General features: G+C 43.3%; 1 protein-coding gene across 3 annotated transcripts in view; it reads right to left on the bottom strand.

Annotated features, from left to right (window-relative positions):
- The window catches only part of TMC5 (transmembrane channel like 5), a 36,119-nt gene extending 33,115 nt beyond the window's left edge, over positions 1 to 3,004 (bottom strand). For all 3 annotated transcript variants that reach the window (XM_072942684.1, XM_072942686.1, XM_072942685.1), the window contains exons 1-2: positions 2,310 to 3,004; positions 155 to 327 (exon numbers count right to left, since the gene is read on the bottom strand). In XM_072942684.1, coding sequence (XP_072798785.1) covers positions 155 to 327; positions 2,310 to 2,989 — 853 coding nt within the window. In that variant the 5' untranslated portion in view covers positions 2,990 to 3,004. The remainder of the gene's footprint in view (positions 1 to 154; positions 328 to 2,309) is intronic.
- Between the last annotated feature and the right edge of the window lie 23,924 nt (positions 3,005 to 26,928).

Below are 26,928 nucleotides of genomic sequence, written 5' to 3'. Positions count from 1 at the left end.
TTTTCTAGATCCTGAGTGTTCAGTTCTTGTAAGATGATATTGAAGGAGCAGGGGATAAATCAATTCTTCTCTTGCTGATCTTTAATGATTGGTTCCAGGCCCACTGAATTTTACTCTCTTCCCAGGATGTGATCTTCATCTTTACAATGCTTACCATAGCCATTGCCAGGAGCACCTGGTACAGGGTGGCCATATGGGTTTGCCATCTCCATGGAGTTCATTTCAATGCTTTCAGGGTAATCTCCATCCTCTCTCCCAAGGATGTCCAAGGGATCATCATCCCCACGGTGAAATGAGGGACGGATTGAAGATGTTCTGCTGAGCACTCTGAAATCCCAAAATGATGGATAAATATTCATCCAGTAGCATGATAAGGATAGTCATCCATCCATCCATCCACCCCCCAATCCATTCATTCCACAAATGGTGAATGAATGCCAACCATGTGTTAGGCATGGGCAAGGGGGTGACAACACGAAGATAAAGACATAGGGTGTCTACCCTCAAGGAACTCTGAAGACAGTCTGGTAGAGCTTCTTAAACACAGCCATAAGCAACTATAATACAAGTAGCAATGGATGAATATCCGAAGACAGGCTCAAGGAGTTCAGAGGAAAGAAAAAGAATTCAGGCTGGGGGGTCTGGAGGTAAATCTACCTGCAAAAGAGGTATCTGAGCTGGGATTTGAAGGATAAATTCATACACAAAGAGTTAAGAAGACGGCACCTCAAGGATGAAGAACAGTACAAATAAAAAAGTGTGACACCAGAAAGTGCTGAATACAGAAAGCGAATGCTAGGAAAGTCAACTAACCTCGAGCAATAGTTTTCAATTTTACATACATACCAATTTCCAGTACCCGCCCCAGACAACTAAACAGACGCTCTGAAAGTTGGGTCCAGATGTTTGTATGAATTTTAAGACTCCCTGGGTAATCAGGTAATTCTCAGCATCAGGCAAGGTCAAGAATTGCTGGCTTAGGGTATAGAGTGAGGTAGGGAGGAGACAGCGGAGGTGGGAGGAGGTTGGTCAGGCTGGGCTTTGGCTGGCACCTTACATTAGCCCGGTACATCCTCATTCTTACATGTTCTCAAAAGTGATGTGGTGTGGTCTTTCTCCCAAAGGTTATGGAGAACCACGAAAGATGAGAGACAAGGAAGGGACAAGGTCAAAGGTATATTTTTAGTGATGAACAGGCAGTAAGGGGTAAGACCAAGGAGGACCTTTTGACCTGACCTTGTTAGTCCTCCTACTTAGGTCCTGAAGACATTTAACCCCGCTGCACACCCAAATCCCATACCTTGTTCCCAGAGATCAATAAAAGCCATTAGTATTTGTTGAATTCATAAATATTGCTAGTAGAAATAGTACATACAAAATAAGATTTGTATCCGTTAAAATGTCACATGGTAAAATGTGTTGTAGGTTAAAATAACCTGAAAAATAAATAATCACATCTGCCTGGCAACATGAACACTGAAAAGACAACTCAGAACAAATTAGATTTTGCAGAACTGTCACCCAAGAGTAACACAGTCAATATCCAGAACTGTACCTAGTAAAATTTGTCAATGATCAAAATGGATGGGATATTAAAGTCTTTTTGGCAAAAATTTAGACTTACAGAATCTCAACCTGGAAAAATGAGACCTTAAAAAAAAACAAAACAAAAAAACAGCCTTAAAGGAATACTGACAATGGCAAAAAAAAAACCTAATGAAAACAACAAAGCAGAAGATTAATGAACTAAATCTGCCGTAGACACGAAAATTCTGAAAATTCAATTCTGACAAGAATATTATTAAAATAAAAATGAAAGTGGAAAAATCAGGAGTGGCTCAACCATCTTGCACAAAAAAAAATTGAGGCATTAAATGCACTTCATGTAGTTAGACCTTCAAAAGATTTTCTTGATTAGAATGCATTTCTGTCGATGTAATTCTGGTTAAAATGTTTGGGTTCATAACTGTCAAGTCTTACCCTGAATCTCATTGGAGAAATAGCAGGGTCAAAACAGTGGGGATCTAAATGCCTTGCAGGGATTAGACAGGAAGAGGTAGGAGACTGGGAAGGGTGTTCTCCAAGCAAGAACTGATTAATCATTATGTCCAAGTAAGGGCTTGAAGCCTCAGGCTGAGAGTCCATGGCTTGGTTGAGGTCTAGAGGTAGGCAGGGAAGTTCCACCACAAATTCAGGTCACTGAAACCATCTTACACGTCCCTAACCCAAATATCGCCAACCAAGTTCCATTGACTTAAAGATCTAGCCTTCATCCCCCAACCCCGATGGAGGGAGATACCGGCACTTACTCCCTGGTCGCTTCCGGATTCTCAGAAGAGCCATAATCACGACCATTCTCGGCACCTGGGTAATCAGGTGGCCCCCAAACGTCTGGAGAGTTCTGGTAGTCCTCAGCACCAGGATAGTCTGGTTCCTCAAAAAAGTTCGGAGACTTAAAATGATTCTCAGCACCTGGATAATCAGGCTCTCCCAAAGTGTCTATATATGGATTGATTCTGGATCCAGCATGTTCTGGATTCCTTCTGGAACCTGGATGATTGGAATGGGATCTGGGGCCAGGATGGTTAGAATTTCCCTGAGCTCCAGGGTAGTCTGGTTCTCCCAAGGAGCCAAGATAATCTGGATTTGTTCTAGAGCTTGCATAGTTTCCACCACCTCTGGAATCTGCAAAATCAGGATTTTGTTGCGATGCAGGGTAACCTGGCTCTCTGGATGAGCCTGGGTGGAATGGATTGCTCCGAGATCCAATATAATCTGGCTCTGCCAAAGATTGGGGATAGTCTGATCTTCTAGAGCCTGCAGAGTATGGGTTGCTCCTGGTGCTGGGGTAGTTCGAGTTGTTCAGAGGACCTGGAGAATCTGGATAATCCCGAGTTTTCACATATCCCCATGTACGGTTCTGAGCCCCGGAATAGTCAGGGTAATCTGGATCTTCTTCATATGCGTTATTCCTGTAGTAGGCACACATGTTTACCCTGGCTGTCAAAATATTCCTGCATTTGCAGTTACTCAAGGATCTCTTTTTTTAGCTGAAAAACAAAAAAGTAGGAAAGGTCAGATTTTTTTCCTTTCTCTCCTGCAAAGATTGATGGTTATCTTCCAGTATCTGCTCTCCTTTCTTTCGTAGCTGGGTACACAGTTGCCCAAAATAAACACAGTGTTTCCTGGCTTCCTGCACATCTAGGTGCAGCCATGAGTGGCCAGTGGGATGTAAGCAGAAGCGGTATTTACAACTTCCAAGTTGTGCTGCTAAAAGAAAGGGGTGTTCCTCCCTTTCTCAGTCTCCTTACTTCCTGTGGGCCAGAATGTGGAAATAATGGGGTGACACCTTGGGCCATGCATGTGCAGGCAGCACCCACCAGAGGGATCACAACACAACAGATGGCAGAAGCCCGGGTTGTTGATTTCACAGATCAGCGCCCACAATGCCCACTTGGGCTTTTATGTAAAGAAAGAAAGAAACCATTATCTTGCGTAAACCACTGCTTTTGGGGTCTGATACGTTTGGCCAAACATATATCCTGACCAATACCTTCCCCTGGTTATGGGGAAGGGTAACAATGAACAAAAAGACTGGAAGAAACAAGGACTTTCCGAGCAGTCTAATTGGACTTGTGGTTCTTGGGTTCAAAGTGTAAATTACTATGAGTGCACAAAGGAAGAATGGTTAATGGTAACTAGGGAACTTGGGCAAGGAGACACGTGCTACCATCCCTTCCAGGTTGAAAATATGAGTTCTATGAGTTCTCATCTACAGACACAGCATACTTTCCAATCAGAAGTGATCGGGTTTTAACTTCTAAGTGAGCTATCTTATTTTTACTTACCTATTACCCATTTTGCCTTCTTTTGCCCCGATTTTCCTTTGGGCATCTGTCCCTGCCCCACTCTTGGTCCAAGAGATTCAGGAAAGGATAACTGCCTTCCTGACTCCAAGGATGGTCATGGGACCAGGATTGGCCAGTCACTGTCCACCATGCCCCTAGCCACAAGATTCAGCTCAGGAATGGGCACATAACCCAAGTTAGCCTTCCAGGACCTTGACTGGACTAATTGGGGAAACATGCGCTCTTATTTTACTAGGTTCCTGCAGAGTTAGACCTTAAGCCTGGAACTTCCGGTGTAGTGTCAGCCAGAAAAGAGAACAAAATAAGTAGAGGAGAAAATTTAAAGAAAGAATTAACAGGACTTGTGGACTGACCTGATATGGGAAGGGTGAGAGGTAAGGAAAAGAAAAAACAAAAATAGTTCCGCAGTTTAAAGCCAGTGTGATCGGATAAACAGAGAATGCTTTTGAAAGAAGGAAATAGACCATGTTTAAATTTCAGCCAATGTTTACAAGTTTATCCCTATGTAAACAAAAAGCATTAGACGTTTTGTTGAGTAATCAGAGCTAAAGAATTAATCTCCTACCATCATTTATTTGCCAACTCAATTCCATACTTCTCAGCATAGCGGAAATCCATTTTTTATTATTTTGTCCCTGTCCAGCATCCACTTCTCTCTTTTGCGGTAACATTGTTGTGGAAAAATGTGATACTGCTCGCTGTTACAGCTCAGTTGTGACAACAACCTGGATCCGCGCAAAAAAACCAAGCAGCACTCAGAGAGCTGGGGAACTCAGGTTTATTACGCCAAAGCTCCCAGGAGAATTAACACTTCAAGCTATGGACCCCGCCTGCAGCTTTACGCAGGCCTTTTATAGGCTGCCAGTTTTACACTTTGCAGCATCATATGCAAATAAAGTACAACAGAAGTTGACCAACCAGAAACAAGCTTTGTAAAAATAGTCCAATCAGGAGTGAGCTCCATGCAAATGAAGTACTATAAATGTACCAATCAGAAGTTATGGAAGTGGACCAATCAGAAGTGAGAGTAGTAACCAATCAGAAGTGAGAGTAATAACCAATCAGGAGTGAAGGAAATAGCCAATCAGAAGTGAGCTCAGGGACCCAATAAAATTCTAGGCGAAAGTTAGCCTCTTTAGAGGCAAAAAGTGAGATAGAGCTTCTGGGCCCGGGAACCGGACGGTGCTGGCAAGAGAGTAGTGGCCCTGCCTGGGGGGGTCCTGCCTGTCTTTTTATGGGGCTTCCCGCCTCACCATGTTCCCCCTCAGTCCGTGTCAGCCAGGTGTACACATGTGACCCAGTCTAAATGTTTTCTTCCTGATCACAGTGGCTGGTTGGGTCCGGGTGTATATACCCAGTTAGAGCCAGTAAGACTCAGTTCTGGGAGTTTTGTCAGAAATGTTGGAAAGAGAAATTTTCTCTCTTAGCTGGACTTGGACTTAGAAAGTTCTAAGTCTGAAGCTGCCAGAGGTCACCAGGGAAGGAGGCCTGCCTGAGAGTGGTGCCAGCAGGGAAGGGAATAGAACCAAGAGATAAGCAGAAAGAGGGATCGAATGCTGATGGCATCGTTTAAGCCCCTGAATCCAGCCATGCTTGAAGGCAGGCAGCCACTGGATACTTGGGTCATTACATTCCCTTTTGGACTTACTAGTTTGAGTTGGGTTTCTGTCATATGCAAATGAAAGAAAATTCCAACTAATATGCTGAGTTTTACAAACAGAAACATCTACACAAACTGAGTACCCTGTAGACTAAATGTGTGCTTTATGGCAACTTATTTTTCATAACATTTACTTATAAGACTAGAAGTTTTGCAAAATTATTATAAATCAATAAAAAATGTTAAAAATTAAAAAAATATAAGACTAGAAGTTAACATATATTTATGGTCTAGGGTAGACCATGTACACATATGTGTGTGTACGCGTGTATGTGAAAATTCATCAAGAACACTTAAGAATTGTGCACATCTCTATAAATGTACTACTTCTCATTTTGAAAAAGAAAATGAAAAAGACCTGAACTGGAAGCCACAACAAAGACCCTTCTATTTCCCCAAGGGGCCATTATACCAGTTGAAAAAGAATGAATGTTTCTGGCTCACAAACATTGCCAACTTTCTTATACGTAGATCACAGAAAATCTGAATTGATGAAAGCAGAAACTAGGTGAGAACAGAACACATCTGAATTGAATCATCTGTCTATGTGATGCTGTAAAATGAAACAGTTAGGAACCCAGCCCTCGGCTTCGGGTATAACTGGGTTTGGTTTCCATCTGCTGGCTATGCGGACTTGGGCAAGCGACTCAACCTCTCTGAGTCTGTTTCCTCACATATCCAATACTGATTAATAATAACAAGGGTTATTGTAAGGAAAGAACAAGATGAGGCACAAAAAGAGCTGGTACCAAGAGAGCATCCGCTGAACAGAAGCTTTTGTTTAGCACTATTTGGATTCGTGTGTAACATAAATATAGCTTCCACAAGACATAAGGGTTGGGAGACAATAAAAGTCAGGCCAGACGGTTAAAAAAAAAAGTTTTATAATAAAGAAGAGGGAGAAGTCATTCTACCGAATTCCTAGTTGGCATAGTGACTGTGATTGAGAACTAAGTTTTGCTGTGAGGTTCGTATTAGCCCAGACTGAAGGGGAATGACACCAGTTATCTAATACTCATTTCTCGTAAAAAAAAAAAAAAAAAAAAAAGAGAAAGTATACCAGGTTTTCAAGAGGGCCACGCTTCTTCCCCGGATGAATTTCTGAAAAGAATGTATCATGAGAACCTTCCAAAGGGCTCCGATGACCACATAAGAAAGCCTGGGCTCAGGCGCATCAGCAAAGAGCCAGACACTCTAGCACCTCCAGGATGAGCTGCAGGGGTAGAGCTGGGGGAGGCTCTGGGTTCCCTGCAGGTCATTTTTCAAGATGAGCAGCCCCCTTTTAGAAAGGCAGAGGCGAGAGGGAAGGGTGGAGCTTAGTGGGAGAGCGCATGCTCAGCATGCAAGAGGTCCTGGGTTCAGTCCCCAGCACCCCCTCGATGCAGAAATAAATGAATAAACCTAATTACCTCCCCCTCATTAAACAAACAATACAAGCAGAAAGGCAGTGGCATTTGGCTGTTTCTGGCCAGTGGACTGTGAGCATATGTGTCACTTCCGAGCCAAAACACGACCTTCCAACTCCCTTTCCTCCTGCCATGGCAAACAGTGACAGTTCACATGGGGACCCATTCACAAGCCTGGGTTCCCGCATGACTAAATGGAGCAGAGCCCACCTTGCAACAACCCACGATGGCTTTTCAAGAGCAAGAAGTAAACTGTCAGGAGCTAAGTCATTGAGATTTTGAGTTTGTTTCTTGATGTGGCAGAGCTTAGCCTAGCCTGACAATACAAGACCATTTAGAATCTATGACAAATTCATATGTGTCTGTATGTTAGGTACGTGACTCCTGGTTTGAATGGGTGGTCATAACAACCTTGCATCTGTCATTCAGCTAGCCCAGGAATGTTCAGAGGAGAGACATACGTGAATTTGTTATATATTCGTGAATGTATTCATGAATGAATGAATCGTTGGCTGATCACATAAAACATCTATCTACTTACCTGTTTACCTACTTACCTATATGTGTGTGTTTACGTGTGTGTTATATGAATAGATGTATTCTATAATATATTCATAAACATATTTATGAATATATATGTTCGTGAATATATTCATAAAATACACACACAGATAGATAAAGAGATGGATAGATAAGTAGATGATATATGGATAAACGTTATATGTGATCAGCCAACAGTTGGTTTCAAGCCTATTGGTACAGTGCCCTGTTCTACTGATGTCATCTGACAAGAGCCCGGATGGTGCGTGTCTTTCACACAGACCAGGCACAACGGTGTTCTAATCACTACCACCTGCACTGGGACAAGTTCCCAAACAAACAAAAAGCTAAGCTCACAGAAGACGATTGGGAGAGAACAGGAGGAGGAAATAACTACAAGGAAATAGTCTTGTCCTGGCTGTCAAATGAAATGGGAGTGGTCTTCTGAGAACCTTGCTCATAGTTTCTTGTTCACTATTACAGGAACAAATGTCTTGTCTTGTCAAAGGAATAATTTTTGCTTTGTGCCTTGGAAAAAGCACAAAGAGGATATTAGACTTTTTTTTCCCCCTTGCCTCCAAATTTTATTGCTCCAGTATCTTCCCCATAAGGGACCAGTGAGCCATCTATTCTGAGTTCTTTTGACAACCATTTAGGGTTTCTCATTTCACTGTTTCAATGGTTTTCAATCACATTCCCAAGAAATGATATGCCTTCTGAATCTGTTCATCGTGGACTCCCCATTTGATTGTACAAGGCTCCTGGTTTGAATACATCATCATAAAAACCTGGCTTTTGTCCTTTAGGTAGTCTAGGGAAGTTCAAAGGGTAAATTACATCCTAGAACCTTGATGAGGTCACATTCAGCCTCTTTATCTAGATCTTTGCTGCCTCGTAGCTTTCTCACACTTAAGCCAGCATAAGCCAAGGCAAGCCACCCACAAACTCTGTTGTTCAGCCGTGAAAGTGACCTCACAAAACAGCGACATGGGGTCATTATGGGGTGTCGGGCCAGGCTGCGTGTGTAATGAGAAAAAACTAGAAACAATCCAAAAATCCATCAACAAGGGATGGACCAAATCAATGACAGCACATCTGCACGATGGAATACCACAGAGCTGTGAAAAAGAACACTCTAGATCTACATGTATCAGCAGAAGACAGCCAGCTTTGTATGGCACATCCTTCTAATCTTTTCTCGTGTCCTGCCCCGGGACGAGGCTAGAGTCACGGCCATGCAGTCATGCACTGTGCAAAGGTTAATTCTGCTAATTGAAGCCAGCTATTACTGGAAAGACAAGGAAAGAGAAACCAAAGCCTTGTAAAAGTTAACCTGACCACCACCAAATGCAGGACAGCACCCCATAAAAGGCAACCCGAGGCCATGAATTCTAATTTCAGCTGTGTGTCTTATCTTCTAAAGAGCTGACCTTTGTCAATACATGACAACCTTTCAACCTAAATGAAATCAATGTTGCTCACGCTAGCTACAATCCTGTGAGTGGTGGGAGACATACACATATTTAAGACCCACAGTCCAAATTATCAAAGTGAGACTATGGAAATTCTTAACTAGTTCCAGTGAGCCACCATCCAGTCAATTTAAAACAGACGTAGCAAAATTTTTAAACTTTTTTGGGGGATTATATTTTATTTTGCCAAATAAGGACACTGAAAGCCACGACACAAGGAAGGGAATAAATTGGGAATTTGGGATTTGCAGGTACTAACTATTATATATAAAATAGATAAACAGCAAGGCCCTGCTGTATAGCACAAGGAATTATATTCAATACCTTGCAATGGCCTATAATAAAAAGAATATGAAAAGGAATATATATACATATATATATATATGTATAAATGAATCACCATGCTGTACACCAGAAAGTAATACAACATTGTACATTGACTATACTTCAATTAAGAAAAGAAAAAAATGAAATTTTTAGCTTTTTTATGTAAATTGGTGATCACTGTACTAGTCAAAACAAAACAAAACACACACACACACACAAACCCAAAAAACAACAGCTACCACAACCTACTATCACTGGTATTTCATAAAACATTTTATGGACTTTTTTTAAAAAAAGGAGAAGGTCCCAGTCTCAAAAGAAACAGCAGTCCATTTAATTGAATAGATTAACCTTCTTAAAAAATTACTCCTCTATCCTTATGTTTCTCACTTTGTCCCAAGCAGATGCAAACTTTGCACAAAGCAGCCTGGTCTGCAAATGCTGGTGTCAGGACCATGGCGTCAGGTGTGCAGGGGTTTTCTCTCAGGCTGGCTTTTGCTAGAAGCTGGGCCACCCACAGTTTACAGAAGGTTATCATCTCTGACAAGGGTCTGAAGCCTGAATATTCCCAGCTGCTGAGTGCGGGCCACATGTCCTGAAAATGAGATGACAGAGGACTTTGACTCCCACAATAGAGCATTTCCTACTGTGCCCCTCAGTCAGGTGCCTACGCGAGAGGGACACGCTTCTTCAATGCCTTCTTGTTTTCGTCTCTTAATAACTTTAAAAAATGGACTACAGTATAGAGAATAAAAGAACAAATATTACCAAATACTAACCTTCTCAGATTAATTCCAGGTTTGCACTTATTTTCTCCAAGAAGTAAAACATTACTGGCAAAGCAGAAGCTCTAAAGCCTCCCCCGAGTCCAGTTTCCCACCACCTCCCTCCTCTTCCCTATCTGGAAACCACGACGACCATGAATGTGGTGGGTGACTTTCCATTTCGTATTGTTTATACTTTGACCACTGTGAGGGGTTGAACTGCGTCCCCAGAAAAACATACGCTGAAGTCCTTAACCTCTGGTATTTCAGAATGGGAAGTTACTAGGAAATAGAATCTTTACACAGGTAATCAAGTTAAAATGAGGTCATTAAATTAGCCCTGATCCTTATTAACAAGGGAACTTTGGACACAGACACGCACAGAGGGAGGAGTACGTGAGGAGACATTGGGATAGCGCTGTGTGAAGACTGGAGTTATCCTGCCACAAGCCAAGGAATGTCTGGAGCTACTGAAGCTGGAAGAGGTCAGTAAGGATCCTTCCCCTACAGGGGACCATTATCCTGCCGACAGCTTGATTCCAGGCTCCCAGCCTGCAGAACGTGAGACAATAAATTTCTGTTAAGCCATCCAGTTTGTAGTACCTTCTTAGGCATCACCAAAGTCCTCTGGGAGCAAAATCAGCACTCCTCCCACCCTGGCCCCTGCACTTGAGAATGGCTGAGTTAAACCAAGATTAACATGGGATCTAAAAGGGTTTTTCCAACTCTCCAGGTCAATGACATCAAGAAAAAGGTATAGGAAAAAAAGAAAAGGAAATGGAAGCAGACGGGAGACCTTTTCATGAAAGAAAAAGAAGTGGCCATTTTGGACGAATGTGGAATCTAAGGAAGTGAAATGGATGTATTTCTGAGACAGGATAACCACTGCCTATTTGAAGTCAGGCAGTGAGCAGAATGTGCCAGTCTTGCTGAATCCCCACTCGTTTCGGCGTAGGGGGAGTTCTTCACGCTCTGATTTTACAGATGAGCAGACTGAGGCTCAGAAGGAGTCAGTAACTGCTCTGATTCTCACCGACAGTAAGCAGGGGAAGGAATTTGAATATGTTTCTTAACTAGGACACTTGACTGTCTCCCATGTGGACTGACTTCCTCACTTTTTTTACTTAGACTGACATGTTTTAAACAATCCATGAAGATTGCTCAAGCAGAAAGGGCAAAAGGGGCAGAGATTTCTTCCCTACTGAAAATAGAAAATCAAAAAAACACACAATTCGGATCTAGGTAAAAAGAAATTTCTTTGCAGAAAAGAAAGTAATAAAAAAAAAAGCTGAATAAAAGGAGGCAAGAATTGGCATGAAGACAGACACACAGACCGACAGAATAGAACAGAGAGTCCGGAAATAAACTCTTACATGTAGAGTCCAGTGATTTTCAACACGGGTGACAAAACCATTCTATGAGGAAAAGACAGCCTTTTCAATAAATAGTGTTGGGAAAATTGGATAGCCACATGCAAAAGAATGAAGTTAAACTCTTACGTTATACCATATACAAAAGGTAATTCAAAATGGATCAAAGACCTAAAAGACCTAAAACTAAAAAACACTCAGGAGCAAACAAGAGGAAAGATTCATGATCTTGGACTTGACAATGCTTTCTTGATATGACACCAAAAGCACAGGCAACAAAAGTAAAAACAGACAAACTGGGCTATATAAAAATTTAAAACTTCTGTGCATCAAAGAGCACAATCAGAAGAAAGAAGAGGCAACCTGTGGAATGGGAGAAAATAACTGCAAATCAAATATCCGATTAGGGGTTAATACCCAGAATATATGAAGAACTCCTATAACTCAACAACATTTGCAACACACACACACACACACACGTACACACAAATACAAATAACCACATTTAAAAATAGGCAAAGGACTTGCATAGGCATTTCTCCAGGAGACATACTAATGGCCAACAAGTACATGAAAAGAGGCTCAACATCACTAATCATTAAGAAATGCTAATCAAAGCCACAATGAGATATCACCTCAAATCCATTAGGATGGTCTTATCAAAAAAAAAAAAAAGCAGAAAATAGCACATGTTGGTAAAGATGTGGAGAAATTGCAACCCTTGCGCATAGTTGGGGTACAAGGTATGGTGCAGCTGCTACGGAAAACAGTGCGGAGGTTCCTCAAAAAAGTAAAATTAGAACCATGATTCAGCAGTCCCACTTCTGAGTGTATATCCAAAAGAACTGAAAACAGGGTCTCAAAGAGATGTAAGTACACCCGTATTATTCATAAAAGCCAAAACGTAGGAGTAATGCAAGGGTCCACCAATGGATGAATGAATAAACAAAATGACTCGAGTACAGCCACACAATGGAATATTATTCAGCCTTGAAAAGGAAAGAGGGGAGGGTATAGCTCAAGTGACTTCAATCCCCAGTATCTCCTCCAAAAATAAAAAGAAATAAATAAACATAATCACCTCCCTTCCCCTCAAAAAAAAATAAATAAAAAGGAAAGAAATTCTGACACAGGGTACAACATAGATGAACTTTAGGAACATTATGCCAAGTGAAATAAGCTAGTCATGAAAAGATAAATGTTGTACGATCCTGAGTCATCAAACAGAAACAAAAAGCGCAACAGTGGTTGCCAAGGGCTGAGGGGAGCAGGAAATGGGGATTTGTTTTGTTGTTTAGAAGGTATAGAGTTTCAGTTTTGCAAGAGGAAAAAGTTTCAGAGATTGGTTGCATAACAATGTGAATGTACTTAACACTGCTGAACTGTACACTTAGAAATGGTCAAGATGGTAATTCAGTATTATATATATTTTACTACAGTTAAAAAAAAAGAATTGTAAACTCACAAACAAGAAAACAAAAAAAGGAGACAGAATACTTCCAGATCACAGTCATTTCAAAATGAAAATCAGTTTTTAAAAGAAGGAAAACACTAAAGCACCGTGTCTGGGGAAAAGGGGGAGAGAAGCTGGAATACGCTGACTGTGTGAATGGTTCTTCTCCCAATCCCCAAATAAGCTACAGAAGTTTTAAAATAAATCAAAATCAAAATGTGTATCGAATTTTTAAACTGTGCCATTTACTTAAAGCCTCAAAACAAGCACAATAAAATCATCATTAAATGTTGAACAGAACGGAGCGAAATAGCTCAGAGGTAGAGCACATACTTAGCATGCATGACGTCCTGGGTTCAATTCCCAGTACCTCCATCAAAAAAAAAAAAGTTGAACATAACATTCATCAGAGCCCCCTTATACATATAGGTAGCTATGTATTTATAGACAGAGATACATACAAGGAAAACCAAACCATGTTATTAAATTCTAGCTAGATTATGAAAGAAGACAGTCTCAACGAGCTACATTCTGTTGTGATTTCGGCACAAACACATCTCATTTATAAACTGAGGGTTTCAGATCAGCGCCGGCAGGGATTCTTGAAAGGATCATTCTCTTTGTGGAAAATAACAAGGAATCTCTCAGCGACAGTTCCTTCCTCATTATTTCTCATTCGATAATTCAAATTAACAACCCTGTCTAGTCTCAGTTGGAGCTTATGACTCTTTAACACCTCTCTGAATTGGCCACAGTTTCTTTCTCAACAAGGAGGGAGCAAAGCTCCAACCTTCATGAGGCCACAACTTATGAGGGGAATTTAACAATTTCATTTTTTAAATTAACGTACAGTAAAGCATTTTGGTGTACCGGTCTTTGGAGTTGAACACATGCGTAACCACCACCACAATCAGGACGCAGAAGAGTTCCATCACTCCCAAAACTCCCTGTGGTCACCCCTCTTCCCACCCTCAGCCCAGCACGGATCTCTTCTCCACCCCTAGAGTTTTGCCTTTCTCAAAGTGTCATATAAATGGAATCACACAGAATGTAGCTCTTTGAGACTGACTTCTTTCATAACCTAGCTAGAGTTTAATAAAGTGGTTCGATTTTCCCTGTATACATCTGTCTATAAATATATAGTCACCCATATGTAAAAGCAAGTGAAACGAGATTTCCGTTTACAATAATAATACGTTTCCTTTTAAATAAATCTATTAGGCAAAAAGAACAGATGAATAATAGTATGCATGGTAAGAAAAGGGGAAAACAATTACAGAAGGTGGAATACAAATGACTAAACTTAGGGAAGCAACATTATACAAAAATATGATTACATACTCTCCCCCTCCCCCCTAAACACACATGAAATACCGATTGTAATTCTAAGAATTCCTGAAAGAGAAGGAAAGGAATTTTCAAAGAAGACATTGCTCATTCGCAGGCATCTCAGCTGAACCAAACCCTCACGATCGCGGTTCTAGAATCTTGATTCCTTTCAGGCACCTGATTTGGGAAGGACAATTCCCACACAAGGAATGACAGCCACCACCCGTCTGTGATGGGTTGCCCAGGCACCAGGCCATGCATTCAGACACCTTCACGTTTCAGCGGAGTCCTTGATTTATTTTGCTTACAAGCGCCTTGTTGTTCTTTCTGGGCTGGTCGTGTTAGCTCAACATTTACTTTGGCTGTCATCACTGACGCCACTGTAAACAAGTGCGTTAGAATCCTTTACCTGCAGGTGAAATTCAGAACAAGGAAATAAAGCCAATGAAATCACTCTTTTAAAAGCTTGTGAGGACAAAACCTTCAGTCACTCACTGACCCAAACCCTCCCAGAACTAAACGTTGGTTCGCGCGTGCCCCAGGGGGCTTCTCAGAGCCAGTTCCTGCCTTTGACTCAGGGACATTCAAGGCCACGTGTTTGGACCCCTCTGAAAATAAGGGTATTTGCTATGAATAGAAGGGGATATACAAATATAACAAAATGAGTACATCTTGTTCTTTTCTCATGTCTTCCCTTCACCAAGGAGTTTACTAAGTTTTCAAGACATTTACTTAATTCCCAAGGAGCAGTCATCGTATTTTACGAATGTCAAAAGAATATAAGATTTTTTAGCTTGTTAAGCATGAGAGAAAGTGTCAAAGGCTGGAAAATGAAGACAGATTTTAACCTTATAAAGGGCATCACCTTAGAAAGGGCAAACATCCATCCGGAGAATGGTCTATTGGGCTGCCTTTAGCACTGAGACAGCCAATGGTCCTTATAATACCAAATGAAGATGGTTCTAATGTATTTTAAAAATAAGAACTGAGAAACTTGGGATGATAGAGTTGGCAAACGTCACCAACTAATCTCCGGGAGGAAAATTCAAGAAAAAGCTAGACTAGGGACAATTCTTTAATGTATATGGATGTTTCAAAGTCCTTCAAATTCGCATTACAGTCACTAAGATACCTACTTCCTCTGTTACTTTTATCCTTTCTTGGTGGGAATTCTCTGGACCAAACCCTTCCCAGGGCTCTCATCCTTAGCATAACTCCAAATCCTCCCCACAACAAATGACACTTTATAGTAAGACTTTCTTTCTTGTGTATAAGACTGTCCCCAAAGTAGATGAAATCCACTGGCCTTGGATATAAAGCTGGCTGATGCAACTGAATTGCAAGATAAAAATTAGCATTTGTATTCAGGTGCCAATGTTTTTTCTGACATTTTTCTGTGTGAGTGGCTTTTATTCTGTTTTAGAAAGAGATTGGTGGAAGCCATGTTCTAGGGCAGGGATCGGCAGTCACAGCAATTTTGCCTTTTCATAGCACATTTCACAATGTCTTGGAGGTGCTGACTGAAATAAAATGCACGACCTAAAAGTTGAGAGTTACGTCTTATTTGGCGGACAATTTCTGAGGACTCAAACATGGGATGACAGCCCTTCAGATCACTCTGGGGGACTGCTCTGAAGAGGTGGGGGAGGAGCCAGGATACTCAGGAGTTTTTACAACAAAGACCAGGTAATTGGAACATCAAAAGGTTGTTGGAAAACCAGATATCTGAAGTTAAAGAATTTAGTGCTTTTTTATGTATGGGAAGGTGCAAAGGTCTGGGCTTGTTAAATCATTCCTATGATATGCTCCTGGCTATCTAGGGCCAGTATCCTGTTCTTTCACATCCTGAGTTCCCTCAGGGTGCACCAAAGACAGTGGCTACAGAGGCTGGCTGCCTGCTTGTCTGCATCCTGAGTTCCTTCCACTCACTGTCAGGGATGACAGTAGCAGCTGATGAGTTGATGGCCACAGCACTCTTTATTTACTGATATGGCTGATGATATTTTTCATGTACAGAGGCATTCTTGGTTGTCACAATTTCGGGCGAGGAGTGTGATATTGGCAACTATTAGGTACCAGCCAGAGATGCTGCTAAACAGCCTGCGATGCTACAGGATAGCACAACAGAGAATCATCTGGCCCAAAATGTCAGGAGTGACCAGCTTGAGAAAGGAGATCTCAAGATCATTGAGGGCAATACTGTCCGATACAGACAGACCTCAGAGACACTGTGAATTTGGTTCCAGACCACTGCAGTAAAGGGAATATCATAATAAAGTGAGTCATGTGAATTGTTTGGTTTCCCAGAGCTATAAAAGTTATGTTTACATATACTTTCTCCTAGTAAGTGTGTGATAGCATTATGTCTAAAAAAACAATATACATATCTTAATTTTAAAATACTTTATTGCTAAAAGTACTAACCATTTTCTGAATCTTCAGTGAGTCTTAATCTTTTTGCAATAGTAACATCAGAGATCACTGATCATAGATCACACTGTAACTAATAAACTAATCATGAAAAGGTTTGGAATATTGCAAGAATTACCAAAATGTGACACAGAAACAATGAGCAAATGCTGTTGGGAAAATGATGCCAATAGACTTGCTCGATGCAGGGTTGCCACAAATCTTCAATTTGTAAAAAAAGAAGAAAAAAAGCAATTATCTGCAAAGCATGATAAAATGCCTGTAGACTTTTCATGATGACGGAATTGTTCTATACGGCACTGTCCAATATGGCAGCCGCTAGCCACATGTGTCTCCTGAGTCCTTAAAATGTAGCTAGTTACCACCTCGCCCCTAAGAATGTCGCTAGTGCAACTGAGGAGCTGAATTTTTAATTTTATTTAATTTTAACTAACGTTAGTGTAAATAATCATAAATAGCTATGGGGCCCCTGGTGCAGGTCTAGGGAAGGAATAGAGAGTGAAGGGCAGAGCTTAAAGGGACTCCAGCATTGAAAGCATCACTGATCCGTGTGTATCGGGAGCATCAGGCTGGGGGTTCACGAGAGCCACCGGGAGCTTGCTGGAGATGGGGGCCTGTAGATGGTCAGGTGACCAGCGTGTTCCAGTTTGCCCCAAACTTTCTCAATTTTAGCACTGGAAGTTCAGTGTCCTAGGAACCCTGTCAGTCCTGGGAAAACCACCCTAGCTCAGGTCCCATCTCCAGAAGTTTTGATGCAGTGGGGTCTGGGGTGGGACTCAGGAATCTGCATTTTTATCAGGTTTCCCAGATGATTCCTCTATGCACCAAGGTTGGCAAATCCCTGCAGGTCAGCCCATGAATGGAGGCTGTGAGGGGCAGGCAGAGAAGTGAGGGGCAGGAGAAGTGGGAGGAGGACATGTGTGGGTTGCTGGTGCCTTGGCAGCTTGCGCCTTCCTGCCTGGCTGGACAGCCCCAGGCTGTCTCGGAAGAACAAGGACCCCTTTCTAGGAGAGGTGGACACAACACGAGGTGCCCATCACGGTTCCTGCACCCGCTGAGACCTGCGGGAAGGAGCGGACGATTCTGCTATCCCACTTCCTGGGGACCCCCTCCTCTTCCCCTTCCCCACTGTCAATGTGCTCAGAATCCCGCCCAGAGCAGGGAATCCTCCCTTTTCTCTACCACTGGGTCTCACAAAGCCAGGAAGGGCAGTGAAGCGAGGTTGAACTTCACCCCACACTTTTCTGAGTCTGTGTCAAGCCGCCCTCTTTTAGAAGAAAAAGAATCCCTTTCTGGATCCACCTCTAGACTAGAAGCTTAGTTCTTAATCAGACTAATTCAAATCTCTGTAACAGTCCTATCATAACGCCTATCTAAACAAACATTATGTAACACAATCTAAGTATTATTGTCCTCAGTTTTGCAGACAAGAAATGAGAACCTGAAACCAATAATAGCAAGCCAATGAATATGTATGTGCCAGACACTGTTAATGGGAACCTGACAGGTGTTAGCCCACTAAGTCCTTACCGTAGCCTTAGCAATAGGTGCTATTATTAGCCTTATTCTACTGAGACGGATACAAAGGCACAGAGAGGTTAAGTAACTCGGCCAGGAAACACAGCCAGTAAGGAGTGGAATACAGTATCGTAAATGTCCCCTCCTCTGAGGGAAATCAATTCTCTCTTTTTCAACTTGTTTGTTCCATATTCACATCTTGAACGTGGTCACCTTTTTGCCTATGTTGGTTAAGTACAAAATTAAGCTTGGGAAGTTTCTAGATTCAGTGCTATTTGCAGCAGGGCCAGGAATAGTGGGAGGGAGTGAGGTTCTTGCCTGGGATGCAAATTTAAGGGGTGCCCAAAATCCCCATAATGAAAATAAATAATTTTAAAGTAGGAAATATTTTTTAAAGTAGGAAAAATGCAGAAGTCCAAGATGAACAAATATGAACATTTTCAATAAAGACAGGTCAGGATTACTAATTTGCCCTTAGGCTCCGATTTGGCTGAGTTCCGTGCTGCCTGGCAGGCAGGACCCCACCATCCAGGTGTTCCCTGCTGAGATGACAGTTTTGGGGGCAAATAAAGCCACCTTGCTGGAGACACAGCCTACCTCCTCTCATTTTAAGACCTTCTTTTATAAATCAATTTATAAGTCAAGTCTCTACTACAGGAGAAAATTTTGCCTGTCCTTTGGAAAGCCACTATTTTGCATTTATTGGGAATGCTAATACAGGAAATACTGGGAACAGTAACTGTGGTCCCCAGTTCTTCTTGTGAATTATAGAAATAGGTCTTTTTTCTTTCAAGTGCTACCCACCCAGGTTCAAATGCCATAGAAAGCATAACTTGTTTGTTTGGGCTGGTAAAAACCCAGACCTTTTACCCAGTCTCTTATTTCTTTCCCTATAATGAGTGTCTTTCCTAGAAATGGCCATCTGATTAGCATTCCATCAGCATGGGCTTATCTCTAGAAGCACTGAATCCCTGGTGCCTGGGAAATAACCAGAGCAGGAATATAGTGCAATCTCCTCGCACTCCATTTCCGGAGCGCCTGTCAAACGTGGCCCATCGTGTGAGTCACTGATCTTTTAGAAAGTTCAACCTGAACTTGCCTCTGGGGAGGGGACCCTTCCTGGCAAAACAGGACTCTAAACCCCCTGCCTTGACATCCATCTCCACCGAGCTCCTCCTCCCCTTCCCAAAGCAGAAGGAGTCTAGTCAAACAATAACAGTAATAATAAGGAAAAAGACAGCACTGTTTGTTGAGAGCCTAACTGAGCACCAGGCACCATGCTACACCCTTCACATGTATTAGCAGTTGAATCACAAGCAATTTTATGGAGATGTTTTACTATCCATACTTTATGATAATTCCACTGAGGCTCAGAGAGGTTAAGTAATTTGCCCAAGGTCACACAGTTAAACAGACAGAACAGTGGATTCAAACACTTGCTTCTCTGTCTGAATTTTGATCATCATCACCATCATCATCATTATCAGAAAAAGAAGAGAAGAATAAGAAGGAAGAAGTAACATTTATTGTCTGCTTTCTGATTAGCCCTGACAGCCATTCTTGGATGTGGGAGCTCTTAGCATACCATTCATTCTACAGATGAGCAAACCGAGGCCAGAAAGGTCCAACTCACCTACAGTCTCACAGTGAGGACCTGGGGAAGCTCGGATTCCAGTTCAGGCAGCCAGCTCTAGAGCTTTGTCTTACAGCTAACACACTCATTTGCCCCCCATTTGCCCACAGTCATTCTTTCCTCTAACAAGTATTTATTGTGTTTTTATTCTGTACATAACATCTGGTGCTAAGCAACAGGACAGCTCCAGTTTCAGTCTCCTCCCATGACAGACTCAAGGGTTCGCCATCATTTCTGTGACCCTCATCCCTCCCTCAAAGCACCTTCTGTTACCTGCTCGCCATCCCGTAGGAATCCACAGCCATTTCCTCTTCACTCTGCAGAGACAGCAGGGCATCTTTTTCTTACTAATCCATAAGGCCCATCTTTCTCTGACTTAAACAAATCCCTGCTTGCTCTCTTGGTCATGCCACTGGCTTCCCGAGGAGGGATGTTTACTAGCTCTTGACAGTTTTATGCCACTCTGGTTATCATCGCTCCCCTGTCGGCCAATGAATAACTGAGTCTCACCCATTAAACGCAGATCAGCCCTTGACCTCCAACTTCATGGCTGCACCATGGCCTCTGTGTGCTGGGTCTGAAGAAACAAAAGCCCTAACTCAGGGCCCACATTGTATATTTCTTTCTTCCTGAACCCCAGCCCCACCCTATCATTAATGTTCTTTCAGCATTAGTGTAATAAAAAGATCAAAGTTCTTTCTAGAGGTTGTTTTATTTCTTGGACACCATAAGGAAATTAGTAAGGTTTTTTTTTTTTCTTTTTCTTCTTTTCTTTTATATAACAAAACATTCTGGAACATAATGCTGTAGCCAACACCCTCAGGTACTGACCAGTTTGTCCTGCAGATTCAGCCCCTGGGGCAACATTCAAACCTTACAGTTTTAACTTCATAAGTATGATGGCATGTCTCTTCCAGGAACAAAGGGCAGACAGTGTGGAACCAGCTCACACTCAAGGCTGACTTGAATCGAATCCTGACTCCAGTACTATATGATTCTACCACACTGAACCAAGTCTATCTCTCTGAGAAAAGTCTACCCTTCTGAAACTCAATTTTCCTCCTCTCATCTGCAAAATGGGAACAATATACTCTACCTCCTGAAAGTGTTGGGTTGACCGCTGAGAAAGATTGGACCATTTTAATGCTCAGGTTATTAACAGCCACCTAAGGTTCAAGTTCCCAGAGGGAAACCCCAGCTGCAGGAATGCTTATCCTCCAGGAAAGGTCATCTTCAGGACTCTACTGATATGGAAAGACAGAAGTAGACATCTAGAGCTGGGTAAGACTTCCACATACTTACAAATGCCAGAACGAGTTTCCTATGGCATTTGAATATGGGTGGGTAGCAATTAAAAGAAAAAAAGAAAATCCTATTTCTATAATTCATAAGAATTGGAGGACCATAGTGACTGGTCCCAACCTTTGATGTGTTATTAACAGCACCCCACACACACCAATAAATGCAAAATAGTGGCTTTCCAAAGGCCAGGAGAATTTTCTTCTGTTTAGACAGATATTTGCTTTATGAATTGTCTGATCAGAGGAAAGGCCTTAAAATGAGAAGGTAGGGGGTGATCTCCAGGAAGATGGCTTTATTTGCCCCCAGAACTATCATTCCTGGGGTGAGATGATAATGCCTGGAAGCCTGTGACACAGGAAATACCTGGTTTGTGGGTCTTGTCTGCCAGGCAGACGGAGCTGAGCCAAACTGGGGTTCGAGGCACAAGGACAAATCAGTCATTCTTGTGTAAGTATAAGTCAGGGCATCCCAGTCTCTGCACTGTTGACCTTTGGGTGAGATTAATTCCCTGTTGTGGGGGCTTCCCTGAGTATTGGAGGATGTTTAAGAGCAACCCTGGCTTCTATTCAGTGGATGCCAGTAGGACCCTTCCCATCACCATCCCCTCAAGCTGGCACAACCAAAACTGTCCCCAGGAATGAGTAAATGTCCCCAGGAAGGCAAATCCATCCCTGGTTGAGAGACACAGCTGGGAATTCAATGATGTTGCATGGACTCACGCGCATCTCCCGACCCCATCACAGCAGGAGACAAGGAAAGGAGCTTCTAATAAAGTTTTTCTCTCCCTCAATTTCCCCACCTCTAGACACTATACCATGTTTTTACATTTTGTGATTTATGACACATATATTCTGCCCTATAAACTACAATATGTGTTTCTTGCTTTGTCTGCAGGCAGACTATAAATTGGCAATAATGGTTGCTTCTGGAGTGAGGAACCGGTGGCTGGTGACAGATATGGAGGGAGAGATTTTTCAATATTTGCTTAGACATCTTTTCAATTTTATACCATGTGGAAGTACAACATTCAAAAAATGAATTAAAATTTGAAAACTTTCTGCTGTGACTTGCACATAATTTGGAAGATATGATTTTTTTTTTAGATTTTTTTTAAAGATCAATAAAAGTAATTAGCTATCTGGGGAAGGGAGAAAAATGTAGAGAAACATACATGAAACTCTAAACAATGATTATCACCAGGGGATGAATTCTATTTCCAAGGTCACTGAAGAACCTCTAAAGTTTGGGAAGAGAGAGGGGGAACCTTCTGGAAGGAGTAGATATTGGGAAGCAGGGACCCTTGAAAGGAGCCCCATGAGGGAATAGGACATGGAAAGAGGGAGGCATGAATTAAGATGATGGCAGTGGAAATGGAAATATATGGACAGTTTCGAGAGAAGAAAGGACAGCTCTATGGCATTGGACTGTTTGTTAATTTCCCTGAGACTGTTTTCTCAGCTGTAAATTGCACATGATTATAATATATAAGCGGCTAACGTTTATCATTGTTCTTATCATCATGTATTTGTTGATTATCTTTCATCCTCAAGGCAGCCCTATGAATTAGGTACATTACAACCGTCTAATTTTGCAGATGAGTCATTCGAAGTACAGAGAGGCTATGTAACTTGGCCAGAAAATGGCAGAGGCGGGGCTGGAATCAGGCAGTCTGGCTCCGGAGCCCAGCTTCCAAAGATCCCTAGAGCTGGGGCTTAGCACAATGCCTGGCACCGAGTAAGCAAAAGAAATGTTAAGGACTCTGGTTATTATACCAAAAGGCTAGGATCCCTACCCTACCAAGTGCCCACATCAAAGGACGGAGTTCCCCAAGCAGAGACCACATGCCAGCTTTGCTGTCCCCGGAAACTACCCTGGCACACTTAAGGGCAGCAATTGCCCTATTAGAACGCAAAATTCTTCAAAGATTTGATGGGTGGAGATCCCTGGAAGGGGATTCTGTAGATGAGAAGGGGTTCAAGGAAATCCTTGAATCCTCCCTGGGGAGTTTTATTTGCACAGAAACAGATCCTACGGCCAGGAATAGAAAGGAGCACCACATGTCAAATAATACGAGCAACAGCTGCCTCTTATCATGTGCCAGACACTGTGCCAGATGCTTTTGAGACAGTTCAGGTTATCCTCCCAACAACCCTATGAGGTCTTACTATAGTGCCCATTCTACAGATGAGGGAGCTGAGGCTCAAAAATGGATTTGCTCAAGTCCCAGAGCTGGGAATTACTTGGCGATGACATCTGAAACCAGGTCTCGCTAGAATGAACACCACGTAACTGTCCTTGCCATCTGAAATCCTCCCTCCAAAAGCCTCATGGGCTGCAACCGGGAATCAACTGAAGTAGAGAGGACTTAGTGCCTCCTTTGTGTAACAGAAGGGTAGCAGGTCCTCGCGACAGCTTCCATGTACAAGAGGTGGAGTGTGGGATATTGGGGGACACCCCTCCCTCTGCACTGAGTGTGGGGGGCTGCTCAGGAATGTTCCAGAGGACGAACAGGGGCCTGGTTCTGTGGACTACACAGAAGACAGGAAAGGTCCTTGGTCACCTCCTCTCCCCTTCCGTCTCCCCTCTGCCTTCTCTAACCAGTCATGCCTGCTGTGTGGTCCCCTCCACTTTGTAGTGGGCAGTCATAGCATTTGCAGTAGCCAGTGTGTACTGGGTACCTGCTAAGTGCCAGGCACTGTTCTGAGAGCTTTATCTTTATTTCAACCAGGCAAAAACCATTTGTGGTAGGTACCATCATTGTCCCTGTAACTGAACAGGACCCTGTAGGACCTTCCTGGGACAGACCCCTCCCCCATATCCTCTGCTGTAGCTCCTCTCTGAAGTACCCAGATCACAGGTATATTTCCTGAGTTTTTCAGATGTTAAAACCACCATCAAAGGGAAGAAATTAACTACTTGATGATCAAGAGCACGTGGCCCCCAGGCCTCCTGGCACTTAGGAGTTGATAGTGTTGACCGCTCTGTTACCTTAACATCAACCAGTCAGAGAATTGCAATCCCCTCACTCCCTTACCTGGCCTTCAAATATGCTTGGCTGAAACACTTCAGGGGGTTTGGGGTTTTCTTGGGCACGAACCACTTCTCCACCTCATGTGACCCTGCAGTAAACCTTTCTCTGCTCCAAACTTTGTCGTTTCAGTTTGTTTGGCTTCATGGTGTGTTGGGGACACTAACTTGCATTAGGCAACATTCCCATTTTAGGGATAAGGAAACTGAGGCACAAAAGAGTTAAATAGCTTGCCACACTCACCCCAGCAGAAGGTGATGAAACCTGGATTGGGCATGAGGACCACACAGACTTTATGACCAAATGGATCTGAGTTCAAATGTTGACTCCTTTACCAACCACTGCTGTGACATCCCCCGGGTTACCTAACCTCTCTGAACCTCAGTTTCTTCTTCAGCAGTATGGAACTAGCAAGGATTGCTGTAAGGCTAAAAAGTAATATGTGTTCCTTATTCATTTGGTAAGTATTTATGGAGCATCTACTATGTGCCAGGCACTTGGGATGTATCTGCAAACAAAACAGGGGAAAAAAATCCTACCCTGGTGGCATGCACACTTTAGCAGGGAGGCACTTGCATAATAGCTTAGTTAATGCTCACAGTAACCCCACAGGTTAGGTACTATTATATGCATTTCACAGACGGGGGGGCGGGGTCTCAGAAGCAGTTTGTCCTCACCTCTCCTTCTTCCTTCTAGGAAATAGTGGGACCTGAATTAGATGTTAGAGTCCAGTCTGCAGAGTTGAACTTCCTGGTTTCAAATCCTGGTATTTCCATCTAATTGCTGTGGACAAATTAATCTGTCTGAGGCCCAATCTCCTCATGGGGAAAACGGGACCAGGAGACCCACTCTCCGGAGATCATTCCAGGGGAAATGACGAAGTCTAATATTTCGGAAGCAATTCTTGGATTCCCAGCACACCGAAGGCGCACAAAAACCCTATGAGGGACGTCCTATTTTTAGCATTTTTTTTTAAACAGAGATGGAAACTGGAGCCCAGAGAAGGTAAGTAGTTTAACCAAAGGCGCACAGAGCATAAACCGCGTGATTCCATCGCCCGCGCGCTGAGCCGCATCGCGGCGCCAAGCGAAGCAAGGCTGAGTGAGCGCGGGGAACATGGCGTGCGATTGCCTTTTCCCTGTGCCGCTGCGAGGCGGGCTGCCCCAGGCGGCGGACGGCACACCCCTCGGAAACTTTCTCAGCGCAGGACTGCGAGCTGGAGCCGCTGTCTCGATCCCGCCGCCCCCGGGTAATTCTCCCCTCAGTTCTCCTTTCCCACTCCAGCTCGCTCTCCGAGCCCCGCCACGACTGCCACCCCAGGCCACCCCGCTGCAGCCGCGCGTTGGGGACGTACCCCGCCGGGGCTCATCGATCCCCTCTCGGAGCCGGGGAAGGGGCTCGTCCACGCCGCCCGGACTCGGCGGATACCTTGGAAGGCAGTTCCAGCGCGGGTCCCGCGTCCTGGCGAGTCCGCCTCTCCCCGCACCCGCGCTCCGGCTGCTGCCACGTCTGCTCGCCCGCGGGGCGCGTCAGCGACAGGGACCCGGGCACCCGCGGCGCACTTCCTGCCTGGAGGGCTGATCACTTTCTTCGTGGAATCAAGCCAGGTTCCTGCGAGAGTTGGGCTAGTACAGCTGTTGGCATCCGAGACCTCTATTCATTGCCTCGAGTCTGCATTCATTCTTTCCTTCCACTGAGCACACCTTACCGAGGGCGCCCACCAGATGCCGCGCGCCGGCTTGGATGCTGCGGGCACGCAGGGGATCCGAGGGCGCACGGGGTAGCGCCACGCTCTGCAAGACGTTGGCCACTAGCAACATGTTATTGAGCACTTGAAATTGTGGCTCCAAAGACAGAAATGTTTTTAAGCCGTAGGAATATTATTATATTAAAAAAAAACCTCATTAACAAGTGTTAAATTGGATGTTAAATTTATAATATTTTGGACATAGTTTTTTAAATGAAATTATTATTAAAGTTAATTTCACCTGTTTCTCCTTTTCTAAAACACAGCTACAAGAAAATGTTAAATTATGTGTCTCCTAATACATTTCTATTGGATAGTGCTTATTTATCATGGGCAGGACCCAATAGGGTGTTCCCAAATACCTCTCTTAGTTCTCCCTTCTAGAATTTATTCAGCCCTTTCTTATTTCCTTCAGGAAACATTTGGAGAGAAACCAAATGTACCAGGCATGACACTTGTGTTGGTTCACAAACTCAGGAGCTCGCCGGGTGAAATCTAAAACTGGGGCCGGCACCCCGAGGGCAAGAAGAGGCCAGAGAGAGGAGCAGTTCACTCAGATTGGTAGGGGGGTTTAACAAGCAAGAGAAACTACATACGCGTCTTGTCTTGGGTGCTGCAGATCTCTGCACGCATCAACCAGAATCTTAGCTTATAGAGAGTTCTTAACAGGATTCAGGCAGGTACACTGTCCAACAGTCTCAACAACGTAGTCTCAACACCACCTTACTCCGTCAAGCCTGACTTCCTGAAACCGGCTCCTACCATGGGATGGGTGGGCAGAACGTACATTGCAAGGACAGGGGAGAGGACCAGGAGCCTCCAGCTGCCGGGGTCCAGCTCTCTAGACATGTGTGGTCATGCCCTCTCCATGACCTCCTCCAGCAACTGGACACTGAGGGAATAGAGTGGAGAGCAAAACAGATACTGCCAGTGGCCTCGTAGAGCCAACAGTCAGGTCAGATGAGTGAGGTCTGTTAAATAAGACGCACAATGACTAGAAAAAGCAACCTAAGGAATGGAGGGAGATATTTGCAAATCATATCTTAATAAAGAGTTAATATGAGGTGGGGGGTAATAGTT

This window comes from Vicugna pacos, chromosome 18, assembly GCF_048564905.1.
Source record: "Vicugna pacos chromosome 18, VicPac4, whole genome shotgun sequence".
NCBI classification, from domain to species: Eukaryota; Metazoa; Chordata; class Mammalia; order Artiodactyla; family Camelidae; genus Vicugna; species Vicugna pacos.
The sequence above is the reverse complement of the archived record's forward strand: the minus strand, read 5'-3'. Positions and strand labels throughout refer to the sequence as shown.